General features: G+C 37.1%; 1 protein-coding gene across 1 annotated transcript; it reads right to left on the reverse strand.

The window, feature by feature from the left end:
- Nucleotides 1–350: 350 nt before the first annotated feature.
- On the reverse strand, nt 351–13473 carry LOC126822450 (uncharacterized). Its single transcript, XM_050551379.2, has 12 exons — nt 13024–13473; nt 11084–11247; nt 9287–9424; nt 8394–8416; nt 6492–6523; nt 6043–6100; nt 5321–5417; nt 4513–4624; nt 3235–3277; nt 2799–2869; nt 2256–2364; nt 351–1408 (listed from the first exon to the last, which is right to left on the reverse strand). The coding sequence occupies exons 1-12, from the start codon at nt 13254–13256 to the stop codon at nt 1190–1192; spliced, it is 1299 nt and encodes a 432-aa protein (XP_050407336.2). The 5' UTR covers nt 13257–13473; the 3' UTR covers nt 351–1189.
- Nucleotides 13474–14208: the final 735 nt, after the last annotated feature.

Consider the following 14208-nt stretch of genomic DNA (forward strand, 5'->3'; position numbering starts at 1 on the left):
CACCTTGATTTGGACTGTAATTGTCATCAACCCTTAAGGAGCAATCAAATAATAGTCCCTAAATACCAATTGGTGGCTCAGTGTGATAGACTGGGTCCAAACCCTGGTGTTGCCCTAGAGGCGTTGCACTACCACTTCCGGTTTGTTTCAGAGATATACTACTTCCGGTTAGTTTCGGAGGTGTACTACTTCCGGTTCACACCGGCTCAACTACTAATTCAGAGGACAGCCCAAGAACAACTCATAGCCCTATGTATCTGTAAATAATCATGGGTATCGAACACGGGACGGGGTATGCCTATATCACATTTCCAGATACCGAAAAGAAGAAAACAGAAAGAAGCATAAGGTTTGATTTGTTCCATCTTGGGTTTTTCTACTTTTATTTTTAATACAATAATTACATATAATATCAGAGGGTTCCAAATTAAAGATAAATAAATAATTTAATCTGTTCTATTTACATATTTACAAATCAGGAGAAGCACATCTATAATTGTAAATTGTCTTTTCTTGAATGATGGCATCCAACTTATACACCCATAATCGTTTAACTGACTTAAAGAAGCTGTCCCAGATATGTTATAGTGAATAATACTGGACCCAAGGAATAGTTCAGTCACTGGATTGGATTAACGTCAGGGCTCTAATCTGACTGCAGTCAGAAAGGAGTGAAGTGGAGGCGAGTACGTGTCTTGACGTGGGACCAAGTCTGTCATCTTAGAAATATATAAATATTTATATATATATTTCTATATCTGACGTCATTTATCCAGATTACCTAGCCACGTGTTAGAATCAGCTCAACTCCATTTCCTGTGGTGCGCCGTCGAAATAAGCCTGGTCTCGTCTCGTACAAATATCTAAGGTTAATCCCTTTGTAATTGTTTATCCATATTATTACTTATGGTTTCCAATTTGTTAACTATATATTGCACCACATTTTTGTTATATATCATTATTTGCTTGATAACGATATCTGTATGTGTATTGAAACGTAGCATGTTAATAAATTCAGAAGTAGTATATCCATATAAGTGTTTTTAATTCATTAATTTACTAATTTAAAATAATTGGGGACTGACCCTTTAAGAGCCATCAATTTTCTAATTTAAATATATTCTGGGACTGCTTCTTTAAGAACCGCCAAATTTCTAATTTAAATAAAAGCTGACCACCCCTTATGTATTTAAAATACTTCATCTTTATCGTCACCATACCAGGTAAATCTATCCGTTCTTATGTGCCCTTGTTTTAATGTTCTGTCAACAGGTGTCACTGTGACTAAAAATCCAGACCAATCCAATTTGATGTCTATTTTTTGAATGCACTGTTTAGACAATACGTATGGTGGGATATGTAATAGATCTAGTTGGTCTGTATAACGGCCAGTTACTGCTTTATAAGCCTGAATAAAAAAAAGAACACAAAGTGTTTATTAAAGTCAGGAGCCAGCTAAAAGGTATTTTTTATTTAGTATTGAAGCCAGAAAGCCAAGCCAAAATAAGAACAGTAAATAATCTCAGATATGCCGAGATAATTTTTACGTACCGGATACAAAATAACAACCGATACAAAGCAACAATTGATACAAAATAACAACCGATACAAAATAACAACCGATACAAAACAACAATCGATACAAAATAACCAAACGATATAAAATAACAATTGATACAAAATAACAATTGATACAAAATAACAACTAATACAAAATAACAAATGTAGACCTACTTATATTACAAGTAACGAGGTTTAACGTCCTACTGTTCTACTCCGACTGGGCTAATGAAGACGGGAATATACTACTATGAGGGGAATTTTGCCCGGACAGCTGCGCTATGGCCTACTCTTATATCGAATTCCAACCGCCAACGGTTCTTTTACGTGCACGCCTATGTGTACATGCGACCTCGGGTGTTCATCCTATCTTGCCAGGCCCTCCGTCATACACCACTGACATGTGGAATCCATGCCGGAAAAATCCCGATGAACTTTCTCGGGCAACGCAGGGATCAAACACGGGACCTCCAGGTTAGCGAGTTAACGTCGTACTCACTGAGCCACCGTGGAGTAGTCGTATTATTTCAAATCGTGTTTTCAAGAAAATTACCACATAATATCCTAACAGTGAGTCTTATAATTGGTTTGGTATTGAAAAGGGTACAGGTTTTATTATGGCCCATGTTCGTCTTAATACAATATTTTGTCTGTCGAAAATAAAACAGACCTTTCAAGTCGCAAACTGCACTTACCCTTTCTGCTCTGAAGATTTCAGATAGAGCATTTGATACCACCCAATATTTGGATATCTGGAATTCAGTACTGTTGGCCGGAAGCTTTCTGAACTGTATCAATCCCCATCTGTTCGCGAAAACAAAAGTAGAGTCTTATTAATATGAATGTGACACTAAATACAAAATTAATAGATTAAAAATTCAAAATGAATGTAAAATTTGTTGCCATGGAAATATCACAGTTATTAAATCGGAGAACTTTCTAATTAGCTTAAGGCACGACTACTATAATAGGTTGATATGTTTAATAAAGGTTTCTTGGCCAATTTATAATATATACTTAAATCGAAACAGAACCATACAAGACAAAGACGGGTCCCATTTCAACATCCCTCGGCGTGGTATAATAAAGAAAGCCTCTCCCCAACATTGTTTGTCTACGATATCACCCTGGATGCGTTGTTTTGCGTGGTATAATAAAGAAAGCCCCCCCCCCACGATTCCCACCCAACGTTGTTCGGCGCGGTATAATAAAGAAAGCCTAATAACATAATAACATACATATCAGGTATATGACTGTTGATAACACCATTAGCATACCATTGCCATAAATCTGTGCCGGCTCCTGCTTTCTGGTAAATATATAGAAGCACATTTATAAGACACAATTTAACAAACACTCGACACAAACTATGTCATTTCGGGACTAACCTATAGTTCAATTTCATTTCACTAATTTAGCTCGCGCGTAGAAGTCTTTACCAGTAGGAGGAAACCGGGGGACCTAGAGAAAACCCACGAGGTCGGACAGGCGACCCTACTCGTTTTCACGTACAACCGGGAAATCGAAACCATTTGCTTGATAAAGACAAGGGTATCCTCGTCGAAATGTCGCTTAGTATTAAACTCAGTAATTGTGTATCCATAAAATTGTACCTAGTGTATTTGTTCCATATATTAATTCTTTGATTTTAGATGGGGATTGACGTACACTTACCTTTTCGTATCGTCCATTATTTGTGATGACTTCGTATTCAACCCTAGAAATACACAATAACTTATTACAAAATTAAATCTAGTAAAAGTGTTTTTAATTTTTTAATTTAATAACAATGTTTAATCCTTCTTCTTGGACGACGTCGGATTCGAGTCTGGAATACGCTGGTTTTGGGCCGTTGTCTTAAACCTGATCCCTATTACATATTTAAAAAATACAACTACCACTAACGCGTTCAATCTGTTGTTGGCGGCGACAAGGTTCCTCTGCGTTTTACACTAATGAGTGGTGCATTATAAACGGCCTGGCAAGGAACATTGTTTGTTCGTTCGGATGGGAAATTTTGCCCGAACAGTAGCGTTTCCGCCAGCTTTTCATCGAATTCCAACTGCCAAGGGTTCTTTGCGTACACTGCAATATGTACAAGGTTGGGGGTCAGGATGTTCGTCCCACCCAAACGAATAGGCAACAATTTCTCTTTAAACCCCGCAGGCAGCACGATGACACACGGGGACCTTGTTTGAAAATTCCCAAGGTTCTTCGATACCCACGCAGGGATTCGAACTAGAGGGTGGGGGTCAAGAGGGACTGCTGCCTCTAATGGTAAAAATCGGCGCGCCCAATGGTGCCCATTGGGGAAAGAATCGCCCCCCCCCCAATGGACGCCTTTGGTGCCCTTTCCATTGGACGTAATAGAAAGCCAGCAACCAACGTGTCTCTCTGCTGCCCCCCCCCCCCTCGTTCGGAACTCTCTTTTTTCACTAAATATAGTTTCATGTTTGGCTTAAAAAATTAACTGTTGCGACTCAACGTTAGCTGTATTTACGGAGGTAAAAGGTTAGACGAAGACAGATTGTCGTCTCACACAAACAAATCAACACAAAGAAAGCAATCAGATCAATAATTTCATTTTTTTAACCAATTCAAATGCTAAGAAAACAATCAAATCGATAATTTCATTTTTTACCCAATTCAAATGCTATGTTAAGTTCAAAGGCTTGAGTGGTAGAGCGCCAAAAGACTCATATTTGGAATCTGAAGGAAATGAAATGAAATGGGCTTAAACGTCCGGTCAAATGGGGGCGAGTATACGTCATGCAGTGTGCTACGTGAATCAGGCTCGAAAATTCAGCGACATATACACTAATCCGCCACACCATGGTTCGGGAATCTGACGTTGGGGTTACGTGCAAGCATATCCCTGGACGTCAGAGACTACATTTTATCATTATACAAGGAACGGACTAAAAACAAGAATTGTAAAGAAAGTCATATTACCTGACAAAGTTGGCTCGCCATGTGTCTCGATCAGAAGGTACCGAGTGTTTATGTTTTACACCAAAAAATAACGATTTGAACGGTATCGCCATTTCTACTGTCCAAAACGTACCTGGTAATAGGAAGAAAAACTTGTTATTATTTTAAAAGTATTGAAAAATTATTTATTACTGTACTTGCGTAAAACCTCGAGAGAATACTCTTCGAAACGTTGTCTAAATAAATCAGTAATTGTTCTTCCATAAGTATGTGTTATAGTTTATTGCTCTACCCAGTTACTAAATGCCTCTAAATGATTATTATTTATGAACGCTATATTTTACTGGATGTCATTATATTCTTCCTGTTCACGGTAATATAGGAATTCTCGACATGAATATCTGATGACATTATCATGTCATATGCAATGGCTGAAAGTTTCAGTTCGTAATAATTATTATGTAGCTACGATGTAGCCTCCTTTCGAAATATTCGTTATGTGGCTAGATTAGTAGCCCCGTTTTTGCGGATAATGTAGCTCGATTTCGGGATATGCATTATGTCACTGGAAAAAAAAGCCCAGTAGATAGTAGCCCCCTTTTCGGATAATCATAATCTCGCTAGAATGTAGTTCCATTTTACTATGTCGCTAAAACGTGGCCGAGTTTAGGGATTTTCAATATGACACTAGAATGTAGCCCAATTCTGGACAATCATTATGTCAATGGAAAAATCCCATTTCGGGATTAACAAACCACGTTAAAACAATACTAAACAAAGGATTTTCACCAAAGAACATAGGAAACCAGAAAGACTAATTTTATATTACTTGGTTTGTTTGGGTCATTTATAGATCCATCTATATAGATTGACCTTTTGACATCACTCTCCCAAATAATCTGCTGTTCTCCATCATCAATATAAGGCTGAAAAGAAATACAGTATCTGGGTTAAGGTTTAGCGATTGCCTCATGTTTCTTCATGCTATATTGGATGCATAATGTTCTAAATTTCATCAAACTTTTATAAAATATATATTGAATTTTACTGAACTTTATCATAAATTTTACTCTACAGCTTCTATTTCGTTTCCATTTTTATAGTTCAAAATTTCGCTTTATTTGTCTTTACTACACTGCAATCTGGAAAAGTTGTTATCATTAACGTGTTCTGACATGTGAGGGATTAGCCAATGAAACGGCCTGTTACGACGAGCTTTTGGCGTGGGTAATCCACTAGAAACACCAATGCTGATTGGTTAATCAAATGCCTGGCGTCATAGGGTCAAAAGCCACTTGTATGACCACTGACGCGACCTTCTAAAACAACTGGTCAGGTCTTCAAGTAGTAAAGGCCATGGAAAGTGTAAAAAAAAACGAAACGAAATATAGATCTGTATTTTAATCAGATTGTACTCAACTTCATAATAATAGGACATATTTTGTTAATAAAATTTCTCTGTCTAAAGATTAAATCTTAAACATTTGATTCTTCGTCCTATGTTGACTTAACCAGAGCTGTAACGGCCTGCTACTGAAAACATTTTATTACCTTTGTCATCATGATATCAGAGACTGTTCCTAAAGCATTCATAACTATTTCTTTATATCTGTGAGAGAGAGAAAAAAAAACAACCGATACAATAAAACTTTTTTTTTCTTACAAGCGTATACACGAATCAAATAACTCATATACAATGAAATAATTAACAAGCGTGTTAAACGAATCAAATAACTCCTATACTATGCTATAATTAAACTGGAGCTTCGTGTTGTAGTATCTTTGAAGATGTATTTCTCTGAAGTGGGTTGGATGACCGAGTGGTCTGATGTTGTACTTTAGATCATAATATCTGTCATTTAGTTGCGTAGATTTGGGGCTCTAATCTTTATATTAAATCAAACCACACAACAGTAGATTACTGGGTATCTTTATATTAGATAAAACCACTCTACAGTAGATTATTGGGCCCCTGTGATATAAGCAGGTATTATACTTACTTGTGATTATTCTGTTTTGTGTCAATCAGAATCTGAAGGAAAAAACAAATAAACGACAGCGTTATTTATAACCAGTGATTACGAATAAAACTTACCTCGTAAATACTGTGTTTTTGAATATAAATGACCTCGTAAATACTGTGTTTTTCAATATAAATGACCTCGCAAATACTGTATTGTTGAATATAAATGACCTCGTAAATACTGGGTTTTTGAACATAAATGACCTCGTAAAATACTGTATTTATGAATATAAATGACCTCGTGAATGCTGGGTTTTTGAATATAAATGACCTCGTAAATACTGTATTTATGAATATAAATGACCTCTTAGTAAATACTGTGTTTTTGAATATAAATGACTTCGTAAATTCTGTATTTATGAGCACTTACCTTATCCCCATAACTGGTAGATGCAGTATTTATTATATAGGATTATCCTAGCCCTTAACCCTAAACTTTAGTCATTATTACGATTACCGTGAACCTAACCCAGTCCTACGAATAACGTCTTTCATAAATAAATTAACATAAAACTTTAAAACACAAACTTAATCACGTTTTAATCATTATTACGATTACCGTAAACCTAACCCAGCCCTACGAATAACGTCTTTCAATAAATTAACATAAAACTTAAAAAAAACCACAACACAATGACCCCTTATATCGAAAATAATCAATACTGTATAGTACATATGGCGTGACTATACAACATGTTTCAAGCACAAATGAAAATAAAATGAAATGAAATGGGTTTTAACGTCCGACTGTTCTGCTCCGACTGGACTATAGAGACGGGAAAGCACAAATGAATTCCATTCCATGATCGTATGTGATTCGTGGACGATGTAGAATATCACACAAAGACAAATAAAGGGTGTTTGTAAATATGGTTGTAGAATTGATATAACACACAAAAACTTATAAGTGGAATAACAATTAATGGTTTATAAATATGCAGTGTTTCGACGATGGTACTCGTGTCTTTAGAAAATTGAAAGGTTGCATGTTAATCAGCAATTGGCATTCCATACAAACCGAGGTCCCGTGTACACATTGGTGTGCACGTAAAAGATCCCCTGGCAGCTGGAATTTGATATAAGAGTAGGCTGTAGTGTTGCTGTCTGGGTAAAATTTCCCTCGTAGCATACTGTATGGCGTATGTCCGTCTTCATTAGTCCAGTTCGGAGCAGAACAGTAGGACGTTAAACTCCTTTTCATTTCATTTGCATTGCATATATAAGTTCATTGTGTTACTCTTCAATTCCTAAATGCCACTCAAAGACGGAATTGGTATATGTCGTCGTAGAATGAACATTAATTTATTGAAAATATTTTATTTTACTAATTTTTAATTTTTCGTTTCGTTTTATTTTAGTGTAAAAAAATGTGTAGATCAGTTGCCTCAACAGTTGAGGCTGGATTCGCCACGACTGAAAATTAAATGATGAATGAATGTATGATGTTTTAATACATTTTGAATAATCAGAAGTTTTAATGAATGACGTTTGTTTTTGATTATTTCTATTGTTTCAATGTGGACCTAGTAAGTTTGTTTTAGTTATTTAATCGTATTTTATGACAGATATAGTTCTAAAACTTTAAATAGTCCTTTTATAAAATGGGGGTTGGATGACCGAATGGTTAGCACGTGCGCGCTGTATCATAAGACTGTTATTGAATCAACAGGTGTGGTTTCGAATCCCAGTTGTACGTGACAACCTCGTGGGTTTTCCCCGGGCCCTCCGGTGTTCTCCCACTGCTAAAGAACCCTACGCGCAAGCGAATTATTGAAATAAAATTAAATCATATGTTAGTCCAGAAATGACCTAGTTTGTGACGAATGGACGTTAAACCCTATTTCTCTCTCTCTCCCTTTTATAAAAACACACACATTACCTGTAAACTGTTATCACCATATACTATTAAACAAGAAAGAAAACCAGATATTAGTTTTATTCTGGGTGACATATTATATTCATATGCTCCCGTCAAAAGGCAACACCTAGTAACTCACATTTTTCTTATTTTGAGAAAACGAAGGAAAACGTAATGAATGAATATTATTTAAACCCAAGCTTATCCATTGATTTGACTATTCAGTTATTAGGTTTTTCTGTGGCATACTAGGCAAATGAAGGAAGTTGCTAGGTTGTGTCATGGGTGTAACTGCTTACAAAATCAAAAGATTGGATTATCTAGTACAACAACAGGAAGCACAGACCCTAGTAACTACAAATTTGGTCCTAACTCAATTTTGATAAAAAAAAATGAGTTACTAGGTTTTGACTTTTGACCGGAGTATGTGGCAGACATGGGCTACTATCAATCGTTGGATTGGCATAACTTTAGAGGAGCAGGGGTATCAAACACGTGCCAGGTTCGGCCCGGCAAGGGTTTGAATGTGGCCCGCGGAACAAATTTCAACAAACTGACGTGCTGATAATTATTAGAAACTAGCAATGTTTTTGTGGTTGTTTATAAAAGATTTCATTGTAAAATATAAAAAAATAGCTAATTTGGCCCATTTCAAAGTATTGTATTGCATTATAATATGTAACGATTTTAGTTAAATAAATCAATTTTCTTTGTCTTGATATTTTTGTATATTTCCGCCCCAGTTGATGTACAATTCCATTTCATGTGGCCCCTGGACCGAAACGTGTTTGACACCCCTGCTTTAGAGTAAATAAGCATGTATTTTATAAGCCATATCATAAATTAAATGAATTAAAAGGAAGTCATAGTTCTGAGATCAGATGACGTTTTATCACGCACCTACATTAACTTACCTGGACCATCATGTTTCGTAATATTTGCCCACACATCCGGTTCCTCCATATAGAATGCTAAATATAGATTCACGTCATCATAACGTAATTTCATCTTTGTCTCATAACGAGGCGTAGGTGCTCCTTCACCCTTGATATCTAAAATACAGAGTTTCTAAATTACCATTAATTAACTGTACACTTGAATACAATTCTGAGAGAGAGAGGGAGAGAGAGTTTAAAGTCCACTCGACAAAACTAGGTCATTTCGGGACTAACATATGGTTCAATTTTATTTCAATAATTCGCTTGCGCGTAGGGTTCTTGAATACATTTCTTAGAGAGGGCATAACCTTATTCCAAAAGGAACGAGAGACAGCTCCCGCTTCAATTTACTTTTTACAAAATATTGTACCATCAGCCAGTTGTCTAGTAAAATACTACGCAGCTACGGGGCGTAGATTAGCAGTTTGATGAGTCCGTTAGAGTATATTTAAATATGAATGCAGCAATATTCTAGGGTTAGGGGGGACGCGCACATCAAAGGGCACACTGACACGTTCCGTATAATTTAAAATTTATAATATTTTCTTTTTGTGGTGGGTGGGGATTTTCTTTAAGTTCAGACGCGAGGGGTAGGTTGGATAAGTTAACGAGTCCAGAAATGTTTTCCGTGCGATTTACGAAAAAAAAAAGACTTGAAGAGAAAAGTGAAATAAAGACATAAAACATTCTTAAAAAAGAGACAAATTTTCAAAAAAGTGGTTGGGCGGGGGTGGGGGGTAACTTCCCCTTGCTACCCTGCTATACCCTTCTAGCTACGTCACTGAACTTAACCTATGAAACAATGACGTGATGGTTAATACAGAAGAGAATAAAATATTTCGTCAGTGGTGTAAAATATGTTTGAGTGTACGTGAGAATAGTATCTGTGTAAGTAAGCAAATAAAACTAACAATGGCTAACAATAGTTTGTTTACATAAATTATACACTATTAACATTTTTAAACGTTTTTTTTTTCTGTTCGTAAAGGTTAAACATTTTTAACATAAACGAATTGAAATGAAATTGGGTTTAACGTATATACCATGTGCAGTGTTTGCTCTGAGAGAAATTGTGTCTGAACGATGGCGTTTCCGCCTTCTTTTAAACGAATGCAAACTGTCAAGATTTATTTTAAGTAAAAGCCAAAGTGTAAGCGGGACATCGGTTTTTCGTCCCACCCGAAAGACTAGACACTGTAGTTTGCCAGGTACTCCGTCCCCTACCACTGACAAGGAGAAGACACGCTGAAAAATCCTGGGAGGAGGGACTTCTGGACCTCCTACACGGTGATCGAACCCCGTACCGCCTGGTTAGTGAGCCAGCGTCTTACTCGATTAGTGAAACAGTATCGTTCTCAGTGTGGAGTCGTGGACGCGCCTCACTTGGTTAGTGAGACAACATCTTACTCGGTTAGTGATACAGCGCCTTACTCGATTAGTGAGACAGCGTCTCACTTGATTAGTGAGACAGCGTCTTACTCGGTTAGTGAAACAGAGTCTTACTCGGTTAGTGAGACAACATCTTACTCGGTCCGTGAGACAGCGTCTCACTTGATTACTTAGATAGTACCTTTCCTGGTTCGCCAGCCAGTGGATTACGGTGGGCCAATGTGGCTCCCATTTTTACAAGATTTTCAATGAGAGGGTTTAACGTCTACTCGACACAAACTAGGTCATTAAGGGGTCTTTAGCAGTGGGGGAACCCGGGGGATCCGGAGAAAACCCACGAGGTTGGAATTTTCAGTGAGATATAATATAGTTTTAACTACGTACCAACAAACGGTGCTGACCATGATACTTCCCTCCAGGCCTGTTCATCTAATTTACCATCTATCACTATACTGTGAGTATCAACATGATACACCACATATTGTGATGGTTGAGGGATATAACAGGAATGGGCTTGACAGACATCTGATTGACAGTTAGCTAAATATCTGAAATATACACAAATTGAAATAACATTAGACAAGGGGCAGAATAACTAAAATAAGTTATATTTATGACACGGCTTTCAAGAGTTAACAGGTTTAAACATCGAAACTGCAGGTCGAGATGTTAAACCTGTTAACGAATGAAGCGTGCTATCAATGACTTGTAACATTGACACCTGCTTAACATGCTTGTTGTTATTGCACAGAAAACCCACCCAACTTCTCTATATGATTTCTACTAAAACTAGTGTAAACGAGCAAAAGAGTGCAATAACATTGAACATGTCGAGTTATTGCACGGATAAGCTCCACCCAATCTACTAGAAGGAAAACAATCTGCTTATTCAACGGAATGAACAAAGGAAGATTTCCCGTCCATGTTACAGTATGAAATGGGGTTTAACGTCTTGCTTCTCTGCATCAATCGGGATAATGAAAAGGAGCAAAGATTATGTCATGGCCGCGGTGCTACGGCCTACTCTTACTCTTACTTAAACATACATTATGCAAGAGCTAAATCTGCCTATTGCAGGTCTTTCTTTGGGTCTTAAATGTTATATAAATTATTAATTAGACATAATAACAACACAAGACCATAATCAACTCTCGATGGCATTGGATACTCGAGATTTTGACTAGATTAGAACGGTTCGCCATCTAAAAATTTAATTTAAAAATGGGAAAGCGAGGCTAAGTCTCGAATATACCAGTTCCCTGGTTGCCATAATGCACACATCTTGTCAAAATTACAAACGGTGATAACTTGGCTCACATTGAAGTAATTTGAATGAAATTTTCAATATTTTCATTTTACATTATCTATTTTTGAGCTATTATAACATGAATGGTCAGCTCTTTTTGTAAATCTTACATAATGTATCTTTAAGGCCTCGTTTTATAAAACAGCCGGAATGACAGGATGCCTTTAGACCCACCACCCTGCACCACGGGGAACACAGGCTGGAAATTCTCGAGAGAATCTTGGCTCCAAACTAAATCATCACCATGGAACTGATACCACTCTCCGTTTATTTAGGAACGCCACTAAGCTAACGTAATGACTCTTTTGTTGCCTTTTTGTGTGAGAAGAAAGAAATGGTGAGCCTCAAAATAAGATAAAATATCAACAAGAGAGTGATCAACTTCCACAGGTAAATATTAAACACAGGTGTATACAGGTGCCAAGTTTGTTCACGGTTTCAAATCTGCACTTAACACGAAAAAAGTATGTCTTCTGTACTCTTATAACGAGAGAGAGACAGAGGGAGAGGGGGTGGAGATAGGGGGCTTTAGCAGAGAGAGAGAGAGAGAGGGCAGGAGCTTTAGCAGTGGGAGAAATCGTAAAACAGTGGTGATGGAAAAGAGTCTGTGCAGGGATCTTTTAATAAAAAGAAACAAAAGTGAAATGGGTCTAGTACTTTACTGTTCTGCACCATACGACCATACGCCAAGTAGTGTTCGGCCGATTGTCAATTATCAGGAGATCTTTAACGTACTACTAATGGTTTACACAAGACCGCGATTTTTCGCCCCATCTGAAAAACTGGACGCTTTATCTTGCCACGTCTTACATCCTGGACCACTCAAAAACCAGACTAGGAAGTCCCGAAGACCTTTCTCGGTGATACCGGGCTTGAACCTTAGACGTTCTGGGTTATTGAACCAGTGCCAAACTCACCGTACAGCCGTGACTACCGATAGAGATGAGATTATCAAGTATATTAATGACTCAGTCTATCGTGGGTCTTTTCGCCAAACAGGAAGCAAAAGTAAACCTACCTGTTCATATCTGGATCATCTTTAGTCGATTCTCCACAAGATTCCATACTGGAGAAACTATAGTTTCCATGGGGATCAACAATAGTCCCGCCATCATGGGGAAGATTCGTATCCGTGATATCCGAAGCTATATGAGGTCTAAGTAGATATCCAAGAACAAAACCCGCTCCAAGAGCAATAGCTGCTATAATAGCCGAGATGACATACACAGACGAACTCTTTCCCGACGACATTTTAACTTTGCGTACGAAGTGCGCCTGATGTGTCAATGATGTTTAGTTTTGACTGCAGTGTGAGAGAAGGGAAAAACCGAATAATCACAACTTAAATCTCACAGCTGCTGTTAAAAACAACCCTCTCTTCGGTAATGACCTTTTGAGTTGAAATTACTGGCGGTATAAATTGTATATGGATTGGGGTTTATTGACAAGCTGTGTTGATGAGTTGAACGACACGTTCCGGTGTGGCCAGTCTGTCAACTAAGACACTACAGTAGTTGAACCACACATTTACCCACGATTAAACTAATACATAAAAGACGCGATAAATCCAAATACATCCATTTAACAAACACAATAGTTTAAAACAAAGTGATAAATACAACCATCTTAACACTTAACGTAAGACCTTGGCCCCAGATTTATTACAGTTGTCATCTCTTTGTTTCCAAATCACCTTTTTTTCTGTTAATTTTAAAACGCCATTGTTTCGTTTGTCTAACATTTGAGAGGGGTGTCATCTCTTTGTTTCCAAATCACCTTTTTTTCTGTTAATTTTAAAACGTCATTGTTTCTTTTGTTTAACAATTGAGAGGAGTTCATTTAATTTTTCACGCCTAATACAAAGATATTGAGTGGAGTTCATTCTTAATTTCCCATCCTTAATACTAAGATGTTGAGTGGAGTTGATTCTAATTTGTCACCCCTAATACAAAGATATTTATAAAATTAGCATTGTTTACTCTGCCTTAAGATTTTAGTAGGGTGGGGGTTCTTAATTTTTCACCCCTAATACAAAGCTATTGAGAGGAGTTCAATTTCCACCCCTAATACAAAGATATTGAGAGGAGTTCATTCTTAATTTTACATCCGAATACTAAAATATTGAGTGGAGTTGATTCTTAATTTTTCGCCCCTAATACTAAGATATTGAGAGGGGTTCATTCTTAATTTTTCATCCCTAATA

The sequence above is a fragment of the Patella vulgata genome, chromosome 5 (assembly GCF_932274485.2).
Source record: "Patella vulgata chromosome 5, xgPatVulg1.2, whole genome shotgun sequence".
NCBI classification, from domain to species: Eukaryota; Metazoa; Mollusca; class Gastropoda; family Patellidae; genus Patella; species Patella vulgata.